The 24,205-nt window shown below is 37.0% G+C and overlaps 1 protein-coding gene across 6 annotated transcripts in view; it reads left to right on the forward strand.

Moving 5' to 3' along the window:
* LOC139935762 (uncharacterized) overlaps positions 1–17,082 on the forward strand; it is an 84,980-nt gene extending 67,898 nt beyond the window's left edge. For 5 of the 6 annotated variants that reach the window (XM_071930328.1, XM_071930332.1, XM_071930333.1 and 2 more), the window contains 9 exons: positions 349–560; positions 2,858–2,939; positions 3,654–3,812; positions 4,587–4,642; positions 6,253–6,432; positions 7,984–8,082; positions 9,247–9,366; positions 10,095–10,192; positions 10,771–17,082. In XM_071930328.1, coding sequence (XP_071786429.1) covers positions 349–560; positions 2,858–2,939; positions 3,654–3,812; positions 4,587–4,642; positions 6,253–6,432; positions 7,984–8,082; positions 9,247–9,366; positions 10,095–10,192; positions 10,771–11,047 — 1,283 coding nt within the window. In that variant the 3' untranslated portion in view covers positions 11,048–17,082. The remainder of the gene's footprint in view (positions 1–348; positions 561–2,857; positions 2,940–3,653; positions 3,813–4,586; positions 4,643–6,252; positions 6,433–7,983; positions 8,083–9,246; positions 9,367–10,094; positions 10,193–10,770) is intronic. The other variant, XM_071930329.1, reaches the window with a different exon arrangement.
* Positions 17,083–24,205: the final 7,123 nt, after the last annotated feature.

A 24,205-nucleotide genomic window follows, 5' to 3' on the forward strand; every position in this document is an offset into this window, starting at 1 on the left:
GGATTGTTGGGTGTTTGTCAGCAAGTTGTCAGATTTAAGAGATAACCTCACTTGTAATCAGTTTAAACCATAACATTAAAAGGTACTCATGTTTCCTGTGTTGTTTTAACAAGAAGAAAAAATGGTGCGTGACCTCATGACAAATAATCTCCTTTATTTAGAGGGGAACATTTTTATATAATTTAAATATCACTGACTCACTGCAGTGAATAAATAATGAAGTTTATGTATTTTGTGTTTATATTTCTTATTTGGGTAGTTCAATTTTTACAGAAACATGTAATAATTTTAAATAAAATATACAGCGTTCCTGTTTTCAATATCAATGTCTCTTTGATTTCTGTCCAGAAGCTGATGCCACTAAGTCTGCTAAGGGTCGTTCCAGCCCATCTCCAACTAGTGACCATGGTCTCTTAGTCAAAGCTAATGCTGATGTAAAGCGCTTAGAGGCTCTGTGTGAAGGCAGAACTAAGGAACTAAACATGGTCAAGATGAATCTCAAGTCAGGACTGCAGGGATTTGAAGCTATGACCATCTTAGTCCAGTATCTCACACAGAAGGTAGGTCTTACCTTACAATATGCATAAGTTAAGGGCACTGCCGTCGATTTCACCAAACTCTTCGAGAAGCCTGGTTCATACTTCGTGCGATGCGAATTTCATTGCATCACAGAGGGAAACGTAGCGCATACCAATTGTTGCGTCACCAAAATTCGCATCGCATTCGCATTCGCAGGAAGTATGAACCGGGCTTAACTAAGGATTAATCCTAGGACTTGGGACAAGTTAAGTTCCGTATCGAAAACCGTTAGGACGCTTTGAATTGACCCCGTCCTAAGTTACTCGTCCTAACTCGAGATGGGATTAATCCTAGCGTTTCGTGAAATCTGATGGACACGTTTGGTAATTGTCCTGTATTCTTACTTGGTGTATCTCAACATATGCATAACAAACAACAGTTCTCCATTGGTTGTTACCAAGTAAGATTTTATGCGAAAAACTATTTTGTGTCCAGTGGCTTTAAAGACACTGGACACCTTTGGTAGTTGTCAAAGACCAGTATTTTTACTTGGTGTATCCCTACATGTATGCACAGAAAAACAAATCTGTGAAACTTTGGACTCAATTGGTCATCAAAGTTGCAAGAAAATAATGAAAGGACAAAATTCCCTTGTTGCAGAATTTGTGCCTGAGATAAAAGGCTTCAGGCCTGAAGTCTTTTAAACTATTTGAGTGAGAAATTATCTCTTTCTCAAAAACTATTTCAGAGGGAACAATTGCTCACAATGTTTTACTATCAACAGCTCTACATTGCTGGTTACCATGTAAGTTTTTGTGCTAACAATTATTTTGAGTGGTTACCAACAGCGTCCAGTGCCTTTAAGATTGGTTAGAAACAGTTGCATTGTTTACAGAGGTGTCCTTGTTCTTTACCTTATTTAAAATTCCTTTGGGCAGGCTTTCTTTGGGGAACACTTGAAATAAATCTAAGGCTTTGTGCTTTGACCTACTTAGCTCTGACCATGACCATTTACTATTGTGAAGACCTTGGTTGTTAGTAAGTGATATTCCCTTAGTGGCTTAAAGGACTTGGGTACTTTTTTTTAGCACAAACACAATGTCTACAGATTTACATTAAACTTAGTGTGAAGATAATGATGGTAGAAAGCTTCCCTTAAAATATTACTTGCTGAGGTGATGTAGTTCTTGAGAAATGAGTAAAACAATGTCATGAAAACAATTTTCGTGTCAGTCTGTCAGTGAGACGAAAATTATTTTGCATGTAAAAATTTATTAACCAGTTAGGGTTTGTTATGGTAAAATACCGTAAATGGTTAATACGTTTTTACATGCTAAAACTGAAACTAAAATATTTTTGTGACACTGTTTTGCTCATTTCTCAAAAAATACAGCACCCCAGTAAGTAATATTTTAAGGGAAGCTTTCTACTAAGCTATCATTATCTTCAAACTGTTTAAGTTGAATGTAAATTTGCGGACATTGTGTACAAAGTACCTAGACCCTTTAACTTGATGGGATATATCGGGTGTATCTTAAAGGGATTTTTTTGACTGTGCATACATGTACGTCGTGTATGTCTTCTAGCATTTTATTTTTGTGGATATGAAAGACTGCACAATACTGGTCTGGGTTAATAGGGAATCATTTTATGTTGAGCTGAAGGAGGTTGTTTTAAAAGAGGGCATTATCAGAATCGACAGAATCTTGACAGAATCTCCTGCCACATCGTAACCACAAAGCAAGTTTGTTCTCATGGGTGTATGAACCTTCTGCTACTTATTAGATCAAGAGGCCAATTACAGAGGGCATAGTCTGAGATCAGAAACAGCATGCAAAGAGGTCAACCTGTAGTTAACCAAAATGGAAAATTGCCAAATATGGTATGAAGTGTGTTGGGAAATAATGTTGATCGTGAAGGGGAATGTCATCCATGTTTTTTTTAGTGTTTTGGGAAATAATGTTGCTCAAGGGAATGCAGGGGTCAAAATTCAAGCAGAAGTATAGTTTGTACACAGTTCACTGTATGGGGGGGCAGAATCTCCTAGAAGGGGAGGGGGGGTGGAGGGCCACAGAATCTCCTGCCACACTGAACCACACAACAAGTTTGTCATTCATGTTTTTTTTAGTGTTTTATCTTCTTGAGTGCATTTTTGATTGTATTTTTATACAGAGGACCACAGTGGAAATATAGATCTTTTATGATTCTTGTCAGTGTTTAACTTGTTTTTGTCCACTTGTTGTACTTTAATAAAAATTGTGGAGATTGTCTAATAAAAACCCCCAAAACAATCATCTTAAATTTAATATTTTGCACCCATTGTTTGTGTCTGTTTCAGTTGGATGCCTTTGCAAACCCATACCTCAAGACGAGAATTCAAGAAATTGAAGTACAACTTGAAGATGCAAAGAGCCTTACAGGTATGAATCTTTTGTCTTTGGTTGTTAGTGATTGGGTCCTTCAAAAGTACATCCCAACATCTATTTTTTAAGAGGAGTATCAGTTCTACCTTCAGCTCACCTGAGTTATTTTCATCTCAGATATTTTTCTTCCTGTATCCCTGTACCAAGAGTAGATTAAAGCCTTAATTGGGGCAAACTTGCCTTAAAATGAATATATATTACAATACTTTTGTTTTATTTATTATACTTTGTAAAGAACCTAGCGATTTATATTAATGAGTAAAATTATATTTTTGAGTAAAATAATTTCAATTTCAATGTGCAATTTTCAATGTGTAAATTTAGGGGAGTGGCTAAACTATTCCACATATTTTTTTAGTTTTTATTTCCAATTTGCCTCCTATTTAATTTCAATTTTTAAATTTATGTAAAATTGTTGTAATTCAGCCTTTGTGCTGCGAGGACAGTTTTTTAATAAACTATTTATCTATTCATCCATCAATAGGCGCTATATAAATCAAATAATTATTATGTTGTTATTGTTATTAGCACTTTTTAAACTGTGCTTTTCAGGTCGCTGTAAGAACAGAATTGCATGGTAAGGCTAAGCGTAGCCACAAAATTGGGCCCAGATCTTGCATGCAACAGCTGTACCTTTGCAATGTGAAAATTCTCAAAATAAAATCTTGCTTAACTGAAAATGTTTTCCCTCTGATTTTGATTTGTTTGTAGTTCAAAAAGAGGATGAGCTTGGTTGCATCCAGAGGGAGTTAGTGGACACAAGACGGAGCAATGAGGAACAAATCAGTGAACTACAAAATGATCACCTTGAACAACTCACTTGCCTAGAACAGAGATTAAATAACCAACATGTAGATGAACTAGATAGAGGTATGCAAACTGGCTGGCGCCACGCATCTGGAACTCTCTACCACTTAATCTTCGGTCTTGTCTTTGTACCGTAAAATTCAAGTCTCTTCTCAAAACTTATCTTATGTCACAGGTTTTCAATGAATAATTTTGTTGTGTCTGTTTTTCTTTGTGCTGTTTTTATTTTATTTTATTTTTTTTTTTTTTACTGCGCCTTGAACACCCAGCAGGGTGGATATGTGCGCATTACTAGTCTTATTCTTATTATTATTATTTATTAAGAATAAACCCAACCTCATTCTCAGGGGTGATTGTTCTCAGCGCGCCATTTTTTCCCAGCATGTCTTGCTCGGCCATAACCCCTGGAATTGGCAAATTTAAATGTGCTACATGTATATGCTAGCACATTTAAATGAGCCATGCATGAGCGTACATTTTCAATCTTTTCTACGTGCGCACGCATGTCTTTAAAGAATGTATAGTAATAAAAACTGTGTCATAAAAAACACGGGCGTGAGCAACATGCAAATATCTTAAAAGTATGCACGCACGCACTTGACATCTAATGCACAACCAATTTCCTGAGCCAATCAGCTTTGTTTCCCAGTTCATCCCTCCCAGGGGTTAGTGACAAGATGGATACAGCGCGCTGCCCATGGTAGCGAGGCTGGCATAAACCATAGTCTGAATGCTGTATAGTCCGAATGCTGTAATAAGAAGTGGGTTACAATACACATCTGTTAAAATGGCAATAGCTGCATTTTGATTAAAAGCTTGATTTGTTTCTCTGTTTAGTTCAAGACAAACACAAAAGTGAAATCACCGCCATGAAGGAAGACCATATAGCTCAGGTATGTATTGACTCAATGAAACCTGTGAGTTTATTCATCTTTCCAACAAAGCCATTATACACTTTCGGTACAGAAAAAAAAAAAAAAAAAACTCACAGATTTACAAATAATTTACAGGGTTTACAGAAGGATTGGTGAAAGACTTCTCTTGAAATATTGTTCCATGAAATGCTTTACTTTTTGAGAAAACATTAAAACAATATCGATTCTCGATAGCGAGAATTACGGATTTATTTTAAACACATGTCATGACACGGCGAAACGCGCGGAAACAAGAGTGGGTTTTCCCGTTATTTTCTCCTGACTCCGATGACCGATTGAGCCTGAACAATACTGTTTACCGAAAGTGTATAATGGCTTTAAAGGCACTGAACACTATTGGTATTTACTACATGTAAAAATAATTGTTAGCATAAAAACTGACTTGGTAACGAGCAATGGAGAGTTGTTGATAGTATAACATTGTGAGAAGCGGCTCCCTTTGAAGCAACATAGTTTTTGAGAAAGAGGTAATTTCTCAATCGAATATTAAAAGACTTCAGGCCTGAAGCCTTTCTTAGGTATCTGATGAAAGCACACAAATTAACGAGGGTATTTTTTTCTTTTTTTCTCTTGCAACTTCGATGGCCAATTGAGTCCACTTTTTCACAGATTTGTTATTTGATGCATCGTTGGGATACACCAAGTGAGAACTCTGGTCTTTGACAATTACCAATAGTGTCCAGTGCCTTTAGAGGGTCTATGTACTTTTTCCTAACACAAAACACAATGTCCACAGATTTACATTAAACTTACACAGTTTGAAGAAAGCTTCCCATGAAATTTTTCTTACTGAGGTGCTGTAGTTTTTGTAGAAATAAGTAAAACATATAATTTTTGTCTCAGTTTTAGCATGTAAAAACGTAACCAGTTACATACATGCTATGGTTTTGGTATAATTTCATAACTGGTTAATGGGATTTTACATGCTAAATTAATTTTTGTCTCAATTATTTTGTGACTTGTTTTACTCATTTCTCAAAAACTACACAACCACAGTTAGTAATATTTAAAGGGAAGCTTTCCACTATCAATATCTTCAAACCCTGTAAGTTTAAAGCCATTGGACTCTTTCTGTAAACAGTATTGTCCAAAGGCCCAAACTTCGTGTATCACAACTTATATATAAAATAACAAACCTGTGAAAATTTAGGCTCAATCGGTCACAGAGTTGGGAGAAAATAACCCTTGTTTCCACATGTTTCGTTGTGTCATTACATGTATTTAAAACAAATCTGTAATTCTCGATATCGAGAATTGGTAATTGTTTTAAATGTTTTCTCAAAAAGTAAAGCATTTCATGGAACAATGTTTCAAGAGAAGTCTTTCACCATTACCTTCTGGAAACCCTGTAAATTATTTGTAAATCTGTGAAATCTTTTCTTTTTTTTCTGTACCGAAAGTGTATAATGGCTTTAAGAGAGATTTCATCAGTTCAAATACGTTTTTACTGAGGTTATTCAATGTTAATTCTAGGTCTGAATCTGCTTGATGATTCTTGTCAAACCTGCAGTCCCATTCTCCACCTAAAATATTTCTACTGTACAAATGTTCTCATCTTGTTTCTTAAGATCTCTGAGGTTACGTCTTCACACCATCAAGCCGTACATGAGATGGAGGAGCATCATATTGAAGAAGTATCCGAGATACAACAACAACATCAAGAACACATGGAGGAGCTAAACAGACAACATGATGAAGATAAGAAACAACTCAGGGAGGAAATGCAATCCAAGAAACAAGAGTTACAAGTAAGATATTTGTATCTGCATCACTGCTTACTATGGAATATGATGACGCCATGGGAGACCTAGATTACCATCTGTTTGTGTTTCATGTAGTGTTTAAAGGCATTTGACACATTTGGTAATAATTCTTAGTTAAATACTTACTTGGTACCAAGCAATGGAGAGCTGTTGATAGTATAAAACATTGTGAGAAATGGCTCCCTCTTATGTAACGTAGTTTATGAGAAAGAGGTAATTTCTTACTCAAATATTTGAATCTTATAAATGACTTCAGACCTGAACCCGTTTGAGGCATCTGAAAGCACAAAAATTTGTGCCACAAGGGTGTTTTTTCTTTGTTTGTTCTCTTGCAACTTCGATGACCAATTTAGGCCAAATTTTCCCAGATTTATTATTTTATGTATATGATGGGATACACCAAATGAGAATACTGGTCTTTGACAATTACCAAAGGTGGCCAGTGCCTTTAAAAGTCTCACAGCTAGCTATGAGCTATGAAATGTATGCATGACTGCCTATTTGATGAACATAACAACTCCATTCTGGGAGTGCCATCTGCATGTATTTCACATAATAAATATGCTACTAATGAACAGGGATCATCTTGAATTCACTCCTCTAAGAAACAAACAAAGAGATGGTGCAATTTCAATGCAGGGTAGAGCATTTATACATACTTTTTGGGTTGTCGTGGCCGAGCGGATAAGAGCACTGAACTCAAGCTCTCGTGTTTTCTGTTTCGCTCGTGGCACATCTGTCCATTGAGCAAGACACTTAACTATAATTGCTTCTCTCCACCCAAAGGTAAATGGGTACCTGTGAGGGCAGAGATGGTTCTTGTGATTGATTTAACTTGGTGTTTTACATATTTGACAGCACAGGCTGTATATTCCCCAGGGAGCTGAGATAATTTAAGGAGCAATTTCAATGGCCCAGTGACCAGGGGTACTAATGTTGGAAGCGCTTTGAGATGCCCTTTGGGTGTAAAAAGAGCTTTATAAAAGACCTAATTATTATATTTGACTGGGTTCTATTATTGTTGTTTCTTGTCAGGATGAGATTGTCTTACCAAATAGACAATCGAGATTGCCCAGTAGCTAGAGGCAGTTCAAATCCTATGTTTTGGCAGCAGGTACCGCAGCGATATAATATAAGTTATCACACAAGCGCGAGTGGAATACAGAAAAATATAGCGCTTCTCCAGACGCGCTAAAATTTTTCATATTTCACGAGCGCGCGTGTGATAACGAATTTATCTTCCAGTCTCATTGCGACGTGCAAAATTAAAAACTTCAGGGCGTTATTTCACGCGCACAAAGTTTAGAATGTAATTTTTGCACTGTCCGTATACGGAGCGTGACAAAATGACATTTCACAATACGCACTGTGTAAATAAAAACAGAGAAAGTAGAATATAAAACAGAGGTCATACCCTAGTAGTTCGAGCATCTGATTGGTGGATTAGCCCGTACTGGAAGATAACAGATGTTAAATTAGAGATGTCAGTAATAAAATAATAACACTTTTATTTTATTATTGTTATTCTGTTGTCAGGATGAGATCTACAAGTGGACATTCCAGTGTGAGAATCAGAAAGAGAGAGTGATTAGATTAGAGGAGGCCCTTCAGAAAGACTCGGACTCCAAAGTACAGGTAAATCGACTGAAGGTTTTAGTCAAGATTATTTAGTATTTTCATCAGTGTTTCAGGATTAACCTTAACCTTATCTTGTGGTGATGATGTTGAGAATGAGACGACCGTCTTAAAGGGTTTGGGTACTTTTTGTACGTCACAAAACACAGATGTACATTCAACTTACACGGTTTGAAGATAATGATGGTAGAAAGCCTTAAAATATTACTTGCTGAGATGCTGTACCGGTACATAGTTTTTGAGAAATAAGTGAGATGAGAATTATTTAAGCATGTACAACAGATTTTAGCGATGAGCTCCTGAAATCATTGTTCCGTGATGTTTACTTTTTTCCATCAACTAATGAAGCTGAAACTTGTACAGGTAAATTATTTTTCAAAATTCTTCATTCACAGTGAGTAGGGATTTTATCTCATGGCCAAAAACTTGATCTGGAAAAGGTATCCAAACCCTTTAAACACATTAGTTTTGGTGTAAGAGTTCAATGCTGCCCTCGTAATATAGCTTTGCAATCTTCAAGGCAAAACTGTATGATAGCTGGTTTCACACTGAAAGCTTCACTTTGCCGCTGGACATTGCCCAAAGTACAGAGTATGGAAATTATTCTGACATACTGTTTTAGATAGAAATATGCATCAGAATACTGGGGTCAATTTTTTTAAAGTAAGCATCCCGATTTAATAATAATAATAAATAATAATAATTGTGGCTTCTTATATAGCGCACATGTCTGCCACCCAGTGACGCGCTCCTGGCGCTATTACATGCAGTATTTCCTGCCAGATGTGGGACTGAGTTTTGAATTATGAGACCTAATTCTGATAGCACCATGTAATGCTTTACAAGGTGCTCTGGCGCAATTTTGCTGCCGATCAGATCAGGATCAAACACCGGGGCGAACCCCTTCTCTTTTCGATAAGTGCATTGGGTTCTTTTACATAACACATGGGACCAGCGGCTTATCGTCCGATCTGAAGGACGAAGCAATGGTTTAGTGTCTTGCTTAAGGACACAAGTGTCACGGCTAGGGATTCAAACCCATACTCCGCTAATTAGGAAACACCAGATACACTAATATATTTTCAAGATGATGTATACACATCAAGTAACAAGCCTCTAAAGGTTGAGCACACTTTATCGGTGAGCTGTGATCTATTTTTACAGGCGGCGATCTTGGAGAAGAGGAAACTTGAAGCAGACGTTGATAGCATGAAGTCAGTAGCAGACCTGAGAGCGAATCAGCTGAGTGAGCTCAGAAGAGAGAGTATGCTGCTCAAGAAAGAGGTTAGTTTTAATAAAACATGCAGTTCTTATACAGCGCTTTATCACACCTGGGCCCAATTTAATAAAGCCTGTAAGCACAAAAATTTGCTAGCATGAAATTTCTTCGTTGACAAAAACAGGATTACCAATCAAGGTGCCGCATGATTTTCAGGATAAGCAAACAACAGCTGAATACCAGTATCAAGCACTATGCAACAAACGGACATTTGGTTGGTAATCCTGTTTTTATTAAGGAAGAAATTTCATGCTAGGCAATTTTTTGTGCTTACAGGCTTTATGAAATTGGGCCCTGAGAACTTCTCAAAGTGCTCATCTACGCGGTATGCTGAACTGTTTTAAATGTTAGATCCATTCACTTTAGCACCATGTAATGGCGTACAATCTGCAGCCAATTATAACAGAAAACACACCAGCCAAACCCTCTCTCTATGCCTCCGAGGCCATCATGTAATTCTAGGCCTGTGGTGAATGCATCTGTACATGTATATCAAGGTACCTAGCTTAGCATCTCCCCATGGGTTACTGATGGGCAGATTGCCAAGGTCTTTATCTCCACTATAAGGAATCTTGGCTAATTCAAGCGGATATCCAAATTGACTTGAAAAATCAAACTCCTCAAAGCGTCAGTATTGCCTCTTTACCCTAGAGCATTTTCTAAATCTGTTCTTCCCTTTTAATTTTTTGCACAGACATGTAATTTGTTAAATTCCACATTTGATTTTTTACAGTTGGAGAAACTACCTATAAAGGAAGATGTGATTCTACGACTCCAAGCCAAAGTAGAAGACCTTCAAGCCATGGTGGCGGAAAAGCAAAACTATCAACGGTAAGCATTCCAATGAACAAAACACGCATTTGCTCAGGGGGCAAGATAAAAGTCATCGGGCTTCATTCTTGAAAGGGCAAGGGCACCAGGAAATGTTTACCTTTTTATAGGGCACTTAGTTTTCAATTTATGGTTCAAGGGGCACCGACGCAATTACCATGGGCAACAGTGGCAATTGCCTGTGTTGCATTCGTGAAGACATGACAGGCAGGAGAATTTACCTGTGTTTTGGAGGCAAAATGTTACCTCTCAGAGTCCAATGTGAACCCGGTTTGAAATGAGGGTGGGGGTGCGTTAGGGGTAACACGATCATCCATCCCACGCTAACATTTTTTATTGTTTGAACAAACGTAAAAGAGTTTACTCAAAAGTGCAGCGAAAGGCTGACCCAATGACGATCAAGATGTACTAAATGCACGATCCCGTACGACACACACACAAGCATATCGTTTCCAATTTGAAAGATTGTAGTCTGTGGTTACTGTACATGTGACAACAAATGTCAAAAACATTGAACCAAAATAATTTTAGAGATGAATTTAAGAGTTCTAACGTAGTTTATGTGATTTCTTCTACAGGCAACTCTCATCAGACCACATCACATTACGGGAAAACTATGAGCGAGAAGTCAATGAGAAAAAGCGCCTTTCTATGGAAAAGGAACAGTTATCATGGCGGTTATCTCTCCACTCAGAGAACTCTTCCCCCGTGGGACTTTCCCCTCATAGTTTTACTGCTTGTACCTCCCCGTCACGGTCCCCGGTTCGATCCCCAACCAGCACCAAGAAGGATTTGTCAAGATCTAGCTCCATGGAGAGTCATGAAAGTGGAGTCTTCTCACCACACACTGGTTAGTAGAGATACTGTCCACTGACTATTCATCAATGCTGCTGCAATCACAAGGTTGTGGGTTTGAATCCCCCAAGTTAACCGCTGATTTCACATTGACTGAAATAAGTTTTGTGACTCATGAAAGTATTGTGACTCATGAGAGTGGAGTCTTCTCACCACACACTGGTTAATATAGATAATGTCCACTGACTATTCATCAATGCTGCTGAAGAGTGCTTGGTCATACCCGAATTGGCATCTACAGATGGCTACGGCTGTTGCTAAGGGTGTTCCTAAGGACCTCCTATACCTCAACACATATTGATGCGCAAATCTCGCTGTAGCCGTAGCTGTCGCCGCCAATTTGAACACGGCATATACCATCCACACTGGCTAGGTGCCTCTCACATTGCAGCAATTTTGTGTCTTTGGTATCTGCAACGTTGTTCAATATACACACCAATGTTTTTTGCCCAAATATCCAATCTCGGAAACCTGACTTTGGCATTGAGTGACAAGCACATTGTGGTTCGGTCAAACAAAACAATCTCTTGATGATTTATCATTTTAATGAGATTTTTCAAACAAAATGTATATAACCTTGTAATGTGAAGTACAAGTATACTCCAATCTCCCAAAGAAAGTAAAGTTGGACTATTATTATGTGGTTATTGTTGTAAACCTTTGTGGCCATTTGACTTCAGGCAACTTACAAGGCACCGCTAGGCACTCACCAAGAAGAGAACATTTTTTTCAGATAAATTTTCACCTTTTTGGGGAATACATGTAGTAACATGCTTTGAGGAAAAGATCTAGTTTACTACAAAAGTATAGAAAGGTTTGCGGTAACACCATGTAATGACTATCTCTAATGAGTTGGGGTGGTTCTGAAAAGAACCACTGGTTTCAACTCGACGTTTCGATCAGTATGCTCTGATCGTCTTCTGGAGAAAGCTACTACATAAGTGTTGCTTGTGCATACATAGATTTGGATTGCCTACTAGTTGCCTGTTAAAATTCCCTTGTATGACACAGCTTGTAGTAATTGGCCAGTTTGATTTCAAGGCAGTGGACACTATTGGAAATTACTCAAAATAAGTATTAAGCATATAACCTTACTTGGTAACGAGTAATGTTGATAGTATAAAACATTGTGAGAATTGGCTCCCTCTTAAGTAACGTTGTTTTCGAGAAAGAAGTTATTTTCCATGAATTTGATTTCGAGACCCCAGAGTTAGATTTTGAGGTCTCAAAATCAAACATTTGAAAGCATGCAACTTCGTGTGACGAGGGTGTTTTTTTCTTTCATTATTATCTCGTAACTTCTACAACCAATTGAGCTCAATTGTTCACAGGCTTGTTATTTTATGCATATGTTGAGATACACCAAGTGAGAAGACTGGTCTTTGACAATTACCAATAGTTTCCAATGTCTTTAATTGACACTGCATTTTGACTTCTTTTTTTGCCTAATGTGCTAAGCAAAAGACCACAGTGCATGCATTGAATTGGTACATGAAGTAAACAAGATAATGTGATTAAGTCTTCTGAAGAAATATTATGTTCTGAACTGTTCACATAAGTGGTACTTAACTGGCTTATACTGTCGAACAAACCCTTGTCACTAATTGTCCCAATAGTTCTTTGGTTGTATAATCTATATAGTTATCTTCCGGAACTTTTTCAGGAAATATGACGAATGTTGAAAGTGAAATGGATATGACATAGAGTGGTAAAGTGTAATTTCCCAAACACTTCTAAACTGTACTGACTGTATGGTTGGATGTACTTCAACTCGTAATGTTAAAATAACCTATCAACTGTCTATTGTGGATGTTTTGTACAATGATGAGTGTGTATGGGACTTAGAAATAGAACCTGAAGAACACATTTAGGGTTGCATTGTCATCCAATTTCCTCGTGAGACCATTTTTATGGACGAGCGTACGCCATTTTTTGTATGCGTATGTCGCAAAAAATTAGCAATGAAGACTCGTAGAAACGGTCTATGTGCGTTGCCATTTTGCAATACACGCGTGTTACGCGTATAGCGTGGTATCGATACGCCGCGCCCACAGACGAGACAGAGAGCGGTCGAGCTCAGTGTTCTTCGGGATATATTTCTATAGTATGGGATAATAAAAAAATCTTGGTAATTTGTTCCTCTGACATTCATCTTGAAAATATGGAAACATTCCAGTGACCTTATACACATAATTGTAATAGATGGATTGCAATATGCGTCATTGGCTGTCATATTTTATGGTGGACGATGACGCGTATTGCAACCCATCTATACATTGGGGAGAAATGAGGGTTTTTCTATGTTTTACTTGTACATAGCCTTTATGCATCTCACCAACATTACTACAGAGCTCCATGCATAACAGATTGAGCTTACATTTGTAACAATAAGTTGTTTGTTTCCAGTGCCATTCTTAAGCCTTTTGTCTGGTGATTCTTGGGACAACTTTGTGTAAAACACTTAAAGTAAAACTTCATTAAGAAACAAATTTAGCATTTGGGGACTTTTCCCTTCCGTGTTTAGTATGTGTAACATGCGTTTGAAATTTGTAAAATGTAACTGTAGTTTAAGGGGAAAAAATAATAAATTTTCATTGAAAATTTAAAAGTTTTGGAATTATGAAACATTTGTACAACATCCATTATCTCTGTGTACATGTAGGTTTCTACACGAAGGGAACCCCATTGTAAGTTTTAACTGCTCTGAAAATGAAGGAATTGCGGGGTATTGTCTTGCCGCTTATGTGCGTTGACGTTGTCTGTGTTTAGTGTTTGTATCGCAATGTAGTATGTGGGACAGTAAGGCAGGATCTACAGGTACAGAGAATGGATATACATGTAATGTTCCATCTAATTGTGCTCATGTTAGAACAACCTGGGTTCGATTTTACAAAGACATACAATCCATCGTAAGACAAAATTGTCAGTATCACCATAGTGATTTGTATTGTGACATCAAACCTTACTAAGCAACTACGATTGATTTGCAGTTAAGATCAATCTTAGCTCTTTGTGAAATCGTTCCCTGGAGTAGCTTCATAATGCAAGGTTGCTTGATGTCATTATAATGGTGTCTGTCTTGTTTGACATGGTGGATTTATTTTATGAAACTTTGAATCCCAAAGTAATCTAGTTAAATAATTGAAGTTGTAAATTTCATATCAAGAAACCCTAACGGTAAATTTATTTGACGGAACTTAAGAAATAAACCCTTCTTACAATTTCATATTGAAAAGTTGGACTGTCTACTTTTCAGCAATATTTGTAAGTTTATTCATGATACAAATGTTGTTCTTCGGGGAACTTAAGAATTTGTACATCCTTTAAAATTGCACTCATCTTTGCTTTAAATAATGTCCTTCTTTGAAAGGTTTTCAACTTAATTGGACAGGTTTGTTTGGATATTGGACAAACATTGTTGTAGAATGCTGGTAAGATTGTGTGTTATGGTAGATCGTGTGTGATTAGGCAACTAGTAAACCTTGTATATTTAAAATTTAAGTTGAATATTTAATTAAGTCAAACATGTCTTGAAAGTTAGCTTCAAATTGATTATTTTGTAAATATATCTATAGTATATTTAATGTGGCTAATCAGAGAAATAAGATGTATTTATCTGCTCACATTATGTGGCAAAACTATTTAAGACGGTTATTATTTGCATATTACTGAGTATAATAATTTAAGTAAATGGAAAATCACTTGATGCTGTTGTATGACAGAAGTTCAGTTTGTGTGTTAACAAGTCAAGTTTAATTTTCAAAGTGTTGATGAAATTTGATGGGATAGTTTGTTGAAAGATAAGGTGCAACAGCTTTATTTTTTGGGTATTTGAAATAAGTTAAAAAGTGTTATGTTTGATGGAAGTATGATTGTACTTAAATTATTCCATCTGGCAGAAAGAATAATTTAAGACCTGAGCTAAAGCAAAATACACAAGGAGACTAAAGCCTGGTTCATACTTCCTGCAAATTATGGAGTTGCAATAAACGGTACGCGCTTCCTTTCCAATTATGATGCAAGGAAATTCGCTTCGCATAAAGCATTTGCGAGAAGTATGTACCGGGCTTAACGCTCTTCATTTCAACAAACAAACAGTTCAAGTCTTGTGTGTGTGTGCTAAATTTTATTTCAGAATATGGACTTGAATGGAATGGCAATGTAAAATCATAGGGTACCCATCAAGAGAACTTGATCAGAAGAAGTTGTCAGTCTTTGTTTTGTGACATTTCTTTTAGAACAACCCTCTCTTGGTAAACCACTGAGTTGAGGTCGTTCCCTGTGTAGAGACTTGTTCCACATTAACTGAACTTCATCTTAACATTAACTGAACTCTTCTTGGTGTTTTAAAGTATGTTTTATTAACGACCTGATGTTACTTTCGCGATCAATGGAATTATCACTCTAGGGTTTTTGATGAAGGTCTGTCTTTGATATTTTTGACACTATCAAACGCATTCCCCTTTTCACACTATCTCTTTTCCCCCTTGGAATACAGCCCTGGGGAGGCCCAGAGATTTGAACCCCACAGTTACCCTGGCGCACTTTCGCACTGTCGGCCTGCCTACGCCCCTTTTCCACAGGGTTCTGGTTACAGGTTTCAAGAATACCCCAGGGTTTTATCGCTTATCCCTTACTCCAGAGCAGGGTTGGCTGTCAGTGTGGAAGGTCTCGGCCAAGGTCTTTGTCTCAGTCTCGGAAGATCAGCTCTCAGTCTCAGACTTTGAGGTCTTCAGTCCAACACTGTTTGCTGGAGTTTCCTGGGATTTGTCGGTTTACCAGGGTAGAACAGGGGTTCAGCAATTCAAGTGGGAAAAGGGCTGGCCTTTCCAGTGGCATAGGTTAGTGTGAAACAGGCGTATGGTTTCTTATTTAGGCCACGCAGTATGTTTGCAAATGTTATCTCGGCCAGCCATTGCTCACCTCAATTCATCAGTGTACAATAAGTGAAACAACGTTGTGAACTAGTTATACTTTTTACACAAAAGGTCATTAATAATCACCCTTTGTTAGGTAACGGCATTGCATGTCAGAAACTACAAAACTATTTATTTTGTTTAAATTAAATGTTTCACATAAACAACTTATAGAGGCTCTAAAAAATTTAAGTATTTACGATGGTTATTGTTTTGAGATTTTACTTTTGTGTGCCTTGAATTTGAACCTCATTATGTGTACTGGGAACCTTTTTTACATGCTCTCTGTGTAGAAGCTTATTATTTTGTTAATTCAAGTTGTTGAAACTGTGTTTGATGTATTCGATGATGTAACAACAAGGCATACACTAGTATACACATATTGACTGGCAATGAGGTAACTAGTGTATGTCTATTCCGCCAAGGGACTTTTTGAGTGACCATAAGAGGGAAATAGGCCCCTCTTCTGGTCACTCACAGGCCCGAGGGGAAACGACATACACTAGGTACCGAATTAATCCAGTCAATATGTGTTTTATACCACACCTCAGTCTTAAAATGTGAAATAAGACAGAAACTGGGAAAAGAAAGGAAGTTTTGTAGTTGCTGTTCATGGTTAAAGTCAAGAGAGGGCGCTGTAACCAGGCACTATTTTCAAAGACTAGTGCCCGGCAGGCACTATTTCCCCAAAACAGGCATGCGCTATCACTAGACTATATTAGTTCACCCTACGTGATCGTGTTTCAGCCAACCAGAATACAGATTGAGAACGAGCAAGAGGTGTGTTATAGTTCTTTATGGTGCTGTTTATTTTGTTTCAGTTATCTGTTGACTAAAATATAGTTTAAAATATTTAATTTATATTGAATTATGGAAGCAGTATTCTTCTCAAAATTATTAGAAAGCAGTAAAAGTTTCTTTATTTGATTTATTCACAATAATTTACAATTAAACTTCACACCCTTAAAAAAAATTGACCATAGCTTGTAAGTTGCCCACAATAATCACACTTTTAAGAGGTTTTTACTCCTAGCTCAATTAGTCTTAAAGGAACACGTTGCCTTGGATCGGTCGAGTTGGTCTTTAAAAAGCGTTTGTAACCGTTTTTTATAAAATACATATGGGTAGAAAGATGTTGTAAAAGTAGAATACAATGATCCACACAAACATGCCTCGAAATTGCGTGGTTTTCCTTTTACCTTGTCGACTAACACGTCGGCCATTTATGGGGGTCAAAATTTTGACTCCCATAAATGGCCGACCATGTTAGTTCGCACAGTAGAAGGAAAACCACTCAATTGCAAGGCAAACTTGTGTGGATCATTGTATTCTACTTTTAAAACATCTTTCCAACCATATGCATTTTATAAAAAACGGTTACAAACGCTTTTGTTTTGACCAACTCGTCCGATCCAAGGCAACGTGTTCCTTTAAGTCAAGGCGCACGTCGCTCACCATGGTATTTTTTTTATTTGTGCGTAATATCTGGGTTTCCGCCGGTGCGCACGCCTTGAATTAAGGCTACAGCTTGCAATCAAAATCAGTCCAGCAAGTTTACATTTCGATTCAATATAGAGACAGACCTTTCATTGTACTGCAATAAAATATAAACACGTCTTAGAACTAAGTATTTGCTAATGTCACATGTTTTGGTTACCCGGGTAAGTAGCTTTAATAATAATGTGAACCCCAAGTTGATCAACTCAAATTTAAAACAAATTTACTTCAACTTTAATGCTAAAAAGTTAGATAACTTGAAGAAAAACCCAACAACAACAAATTCCATCGTAGTAGAATCCTAATTTAAATATTGCCTTATATGATATTTTCATATTACATAATTGTTCTTTGAAGAAGGGAAGCTTTCTATTGTAACTCGAGGGTGTGTTGTAGGCCTACATGTATTTGAAATAAACTCTCAATCAGTAATGAAATGGTCAATGTAATATTACATCGTCAAATTGTACTCTTTCTTTGTTTTACGTTTGTTCATCAAGGAATCTTATGCTTCGAGCATTTTTTGTCTATTTTGTCGGGTTGGAGTATTTTTTTTGCATAGACATTTGTGTTGAAATTAGACATGCCTTTGTACAGGTCCATATTGAGGTGAGTGGTTGGGGAGCGGGGCGAACGTGGAATTTTTTTGGGGGGGGGTGCGGTCTATGGGGTTTTTTAAGGGGTAGGGGCGTATTTTGTTTTTGAGGGGGCCAGATAGTACTGTTTGTTATTTTTTGTGGGTTTTGTTTGAGGGGCAGCCTTTTTTTTTCTTTGTAAAAAAGGGTGGGAGGCGGATGTTTTTTATTTTGGTTTTTAGTTTTTATTTTTTTTATATTTTGGGGTGACATTTTTTACCATTACTGTTCATTACTGGGAGAGCCAAATTTGTTTTTGTGATTTTTGTGTTATTTTTCTTGAAAACAAAATCTTAAAATTCTTCTATAAACTTTTTTTTTCAACCAAGAGGGCGCTGTATTCAATTTAACTTTTTTTTTTTTTCAATCAATTATTTTGTCCCCTAGAGGGCGGGCTAGGGCGCTTTATTCAAATAATTATTTTTTCAACAAAGAGGGCGCTGTTTTCATTTGTGCGGTTTTTTGTAATGGTTTTTTTGTACAGTGTTCCCCGCATGGATGTCTTCGTGCTCTCCACAATCATAAAACGACAATTTCGTCATAAAACATCGGTAAGTAAGAATGTATTTGCTTGGTTTGTTGATTAGTAAGTCTAAACATAGGTTGTAGGTCACTTAGTGTTGATGTAGATGTCGTGGGGAAGTTTTAACTTTCGGTATTTTATATTATTGCAAATGTATCGTACTTTTCGTAGGTAGGGTCATTTTTAATTTATGTTATCGACCCTCGCATGTTTTCGACCCCCAACTTTGAATTTGATTCCCGTTTACCGCGAGACTGTGCAAGCTCCACCGGTGACAGAAGCTCTGCTGTTTACTCACGGTTTGCATTTGCATCAGGCTTAATCATGCTTACAAGTTACTGTCGTACTCGTAGGTTATGCTCAAACATTCATGTGCGTATTAATATTATAATTATTTATTGTTGTGGGTCATGACTCATATGTTGTTAAAGACCCTCATATGTTTTCAAACCCAAACTTTGATTTCCATTTACCGCGGAAGCTCTGTAGTTTACTCACGGAGCTCTGTAGTTTACTCACGGTCTGCATTTTCATCAGGTTATCAGGCTGAGAACAAAGTTTCTTGTCGTAGATTATGCTCAATAAACATTTATAAAATGATTAATTTTTGGTATAAATCACTAGTGCATTGCCAACAATCAAATGAGTCTAACTCTAAGAAACATCATCCAATCTCAAATTTTCAAAACAAAATTATCATCTGCTAGATTGAGTTTCATTATTCTTTAGTCACTAGATCGATCATGTGGTGGGGTTGTTTGGGATTCTATGGTGTGCCAATATGGGGGAAAAAAATTAAATGAAAAGTGAAAATGAATTTGTTTTTGACTTACTGCAGACTGCAATAAATTCTGATGTAACGTATTTTTAGACACGCCACCCCCTTGAAGCACAAACACTTTGATAACAATCTTTTTTCCCCCATTTCAGACCAGCAATGTTTGGTTTCAGGTGATAAGAAACCAATCTGTTATATTTTCTCTTTTATTAAGGCATATTATTTACTTGAGCAAACCTACGACAAGAAACTTTATTCTCAGCATGATTAAGCCTGACTAATACAGACAGTGAGTAAACAGCAGAGCTTCTGTCACTGATTGAGCTTGCACAGTCTCGCGGTAAAGGGGAATCAAAGTTGGGGTTCGTAAGCAAGTCTTATTACTATTGTTATTAAAGGGAAGGCACACGTTTGGTAATTACTCAAAACAAATATTAACTTAAAAACTGACTTGGTAACAAGCATTGGAGAGCTGTTGATAGTATAAAACATTGTGGGAAATGACTCCATCAGAAGTAACGTAGTTTTTGAGAAAGAGGTAATTTCTCACTTAAATAATAAAAGACTTCTGGCTAGAAGTCTTTTTTTCCTAATATGTAGCCTTACTCTCAGCCAATGTTGACTTCATTTAGTGCGTTGTTCCGTCTTATGAAGTCACATTTTGCCAGGGTATGAAGAGATGGGCAAATCCATGAAGAAGTGGACATGACCTCAAAATTTAGAATTGTGTTTTTATAGTAAAAATTGGGCTTATATGGTAGCATATACATCAAATATTCAGGAAAAAATGGTTTCAATGTCATGTCGTTGCAAGAAAGTTACAAAAAAATAATTTTTGTGCCAACAATGTTTTATCATGAAAATATGTGTAAAAAAGTTGTGCAACTTCAATTTACTACTGAATGGGGAAGATTACAAGGTATCAAATCAATCTAGTCATATTTATTCATTGATTGGACCTACACATTGGCTGCAATCGTCAAAATTTGTGTTTGTGATAGATTCAGACCATCAATCTGTGAAGCTTGTACCCCATTAAAGCTTATGTAACGTAACTAACCAAAACTTCCGATTGTTTCCGCCTCTAGAGAAGGCAATCAATTAAAATGTTGATATCTTGAATTTTCCTACTTGGTGCAATCCTTAATTAAAATAAGGAAAGAAAAATCATTAAAATTGTACCATGTGGAAAATAGAAGCAGTCAAAAACTGTAACGTAACTAACTATGTAACGTAACTAACCGGAGTGTAACGTAACTAACCGACATAAAGACTATTAAGATGCTGCTAAGTTGACACAAGCATAAGTTTTCAGCCATGTTGTAAAGTTTAAACAAGTTAGGGCAGTATGATACTATTCTTTGACCCACAATTAAACTTCTAGCATATGTTTTGTTTGCCATGTGCCTCATTTTGTCTGTAAGCATATTATGCATGCAAGATCCATGCGCAACCCACCTATCCTACAAGTTCATCTTCTTCAACTTTTGTGGTGAATTTTTTGGGGTAAGTTTGATGCCAATAAAGTTACATGGTGTAACCCATATACATTTTATTTTAAAGGGTTATCTTAAAGTTGTATTTCTCTTCTATATACTAAATTAATGAGAGTTTGTGTACAAGTGCTGCATGTATAATTCTAGCATTGTTCATCAGGTACATTGTGTATAGTTATAGAAATTGCAATTTTCAAAAGAGTTGATTGACTTTGTTCCTTATTTTAATGTCCATAGATCAAACAGGCCATTGTCAAACAAGGAACAGCAACAGCAACACTAAGAAAAGATAAAGGCAGCTAGTCACTACGAAAAATACAAGGAGAAAAAGGCAGTGGCCGTCAAGAAATTTTGTGACATAAGAAATAGCAAGAGAGTTTGCTGTCTAATCGTCAACAATATCAGCTTGTGTGTAAGGGGGAAGCAAACTCATATATCTATAAGCTTGTTGCCCTGTGCAAACAGACCATGGGATGTGAATAGTGTGACCAAAAAAAACAAAAACATTTTGATGTGCATCTCATAGAGATTTTTATTAGGACAAAGCACACAAATAGTAGGACCGGAACGTGTTCAAAAGGTTGAATATTATAATAATTCTTCCTTTGTACATGGAGAATCAAAGGCTTTAGTTCTTAATTAGGGAGGGGTACATGTATGTAGTAGAAGTGCAAAGAGGAACTGGTGTTGGTAGGCCGGGGTGGGGTTTGGAAAGGAGGGAGGATGTGATGAAGAGAGAGACTGCCCATTTAAGCATTAAGCTGAAAAACATTGTGGAGCGGGATAGCTGTACTTCAAGAGCAGCACAAGATTGAAATTCACTGGACTTTCTTCTGCACCTCCCATGGCAAAGGTCATGTGGAGGGCATGGGAGGGGCAGTGAAACATCTTATGTAAAATGGCCCACTCAAAATGTTTGTATCTTCTATATGAGGGACAAAATGATTTTCAAGCTAGATGTGCCAGAAAATGTCAACAATCGCGAGCATTTCAAAATATCTGTTGAACTTTAAGGTTAGTGTCCATGACCAAGAGTCAAGACAAGGAACTCATTCAACATCCTTTCTATTGTTTTGTTTTCTTTGGTATCTGTGTAAGAGAGAAATTCACTTGGTTTATTGTGACTTTAAAGTATACTGCATGGCTTATGAATGTAAAGGAACAAGTTTATATGTTACAGACATAAACATTTTGTAATATATGTGACACGGGTTAATGATAAGGCGAGGTAATGGCTTTTTATACTTTTTTGCAATTATATTACCAAATATTACTTTATTCCATTGTTTTTTGCTTAATTGATTAGTATATAGTGTAGTATTGCACACTAGTTACTAATTTAGACCAGATTAGAGCTGTGAGTGAAGTACAAAGGGTGTATCACAAATAATATTAGTCATGGACAAAGTGTAACGTAACTAACTGTAACGTAACTAACCATGATTTTGGGGCAATGCCTGGAACTGATAAGAGTTATTTTATTTTTGTCCCTACCAAAACACTTGCTAGTACCCTTGTAGTTATAGAAATAGTAAAGTTTGTTTCAGCTGTACCCTGTTTGAGGAAACTTTTTGTTCAAAGACATGCACTTTTTTTCCATGTCCCTTTTTTGTAACGTAACTAACCAAAATTAAACTGATCATAACAACCAAATAAATGTGTCTAGAAGTTTGTAATTTTGTTGTATATTAGTTCTAGCCAAGATGTAGCCATGGTACAAAAATGGAGACTTGATAGGCTTTCATGTTAATATTGGAGACCACAGAGCTGTGCTAAGCAGCTAAAAGTGTAACGAAACTAACCATGGAATTGCCCAGATGTACATTGACTCCGAAGACGCAAACAAACAAAAACAGTTTAAAAAAAGGGGCAAAGGTGGTACTGTCTACAACATGCTTTCTTAAAATGCGACTTTTTTATAAAAATTGGCAGCTACAGCTACGGCTATGAGTGTTGCTTAGGGTGTTGAGATTGTCAACGCACGATGATGCACCAATCCAGCTATATCGTGGCCACTAATTCAAACATTGTCTCAATTCAAAAGAAGTAGTTTTTTTTAAAACTAGATGTTTACAGAAAAAGGTTAGGTAAGATCAGAAGCACGACCACCAATTTCACACCTTTTGAAGAAAAAAAAAATACTTCCTTCCTAATTGTTTGCCTTTTTTGTTTTGCCTCCTTAGGAATCTCGCATCACCGATGTCTCATCACCAACGCCTCAACACCGACGCCTCATCACCAACGCCTCAACACTAACGCCTCAACACCGACGCCTCATCACCAACGCCTCATCACGGATGCCTCAACCTTTGTGTAGTTTGTATATAGTTGTATATTAATAGGTATAGATTTAAGGTTATTAATTGTGTGGTAAATCGGTCACACTTTCCCTTGTGTGTAGATTTGCTCGCACTTTCCCTTGTGTTGTGAGTTGTGAATTTCTCGCCTTTTCTTTGTGTAGTGGTTTTCTAGCACTTCCAACTTGTGCTGTGAATGCCCATTGTCTTGTGAATTATCAAGTTTACAAACTGAAACGTTGTCAAAGGCTTAGTTGGAAGAATGTCTCTCTTCTAGCACATTCATTTAGGTCATTAGATGTGCTGATGTATGGAGTTGACAAACTTGGTTGCCATATAGTGGAGCCGGATGGGAATTTTTCCCCAGAGGGTATTAGATAGGCGGGGTTTTGCCCATCTCAAACATCAGCAACAGGCATGCAATATCTGATTTGTGTGGTTTTGGTTTTCTCAGCCATAGAAAAGTTTAAAAACACAGCACAAAATCTTGCTGTGCCTGGATTTCTGGAAATGTCAAATCTTTTATCAAAATATAGAGTTGCATGACTGGAATAGGAGACACTTAAGTGTCTAAATTTTCAGAAGTCAATTAAAATTTGACTTAGTGTTTCGCGTTTATTTATTAGTTATTTATTTTTATTTTTTTAGATTAGTCAACGTTTCAGGATGTGCCAGGGTGTGTCACACTTCCTTTGTGTGTTGAGTACAGACACTTTCCCTTATGTTACTCTGAGTTGCTCACACTTCCTTTGTGTAGCGAGTATCTGACACTTTCCCTTGTGTTACTCTGAGTAACTCACACTTTCCCCTGTGTTACTCTTGAGTTTTCTCTACACTTCCATTGTGTAGCAAGTAACTGAAACTCTCCCTTGTGTTACTCCGAGTTGCTTACACTTCCTTTGTGTAGCAAGTATCTGACACTTTCCCTTGTGTTACTCTGAGCATGCTCACACTTTCCCCTGTGTTACTCTTGAGTTTTCTCCACACTTCCTTTGTGTAGCGAGTAACTGACACTC

This window comes from Asterias amurensis, chromosome 4 (assembly GCF_032118995.1).
Source record: "Asterias amurensis chromosome 4, ASM3211899v1".
NCBI lineage: Eukaryota > Metazoa > Echinodermata > Asteroidea > Forcipulatida > Asteriidae > Asterias > Asterias amurensis.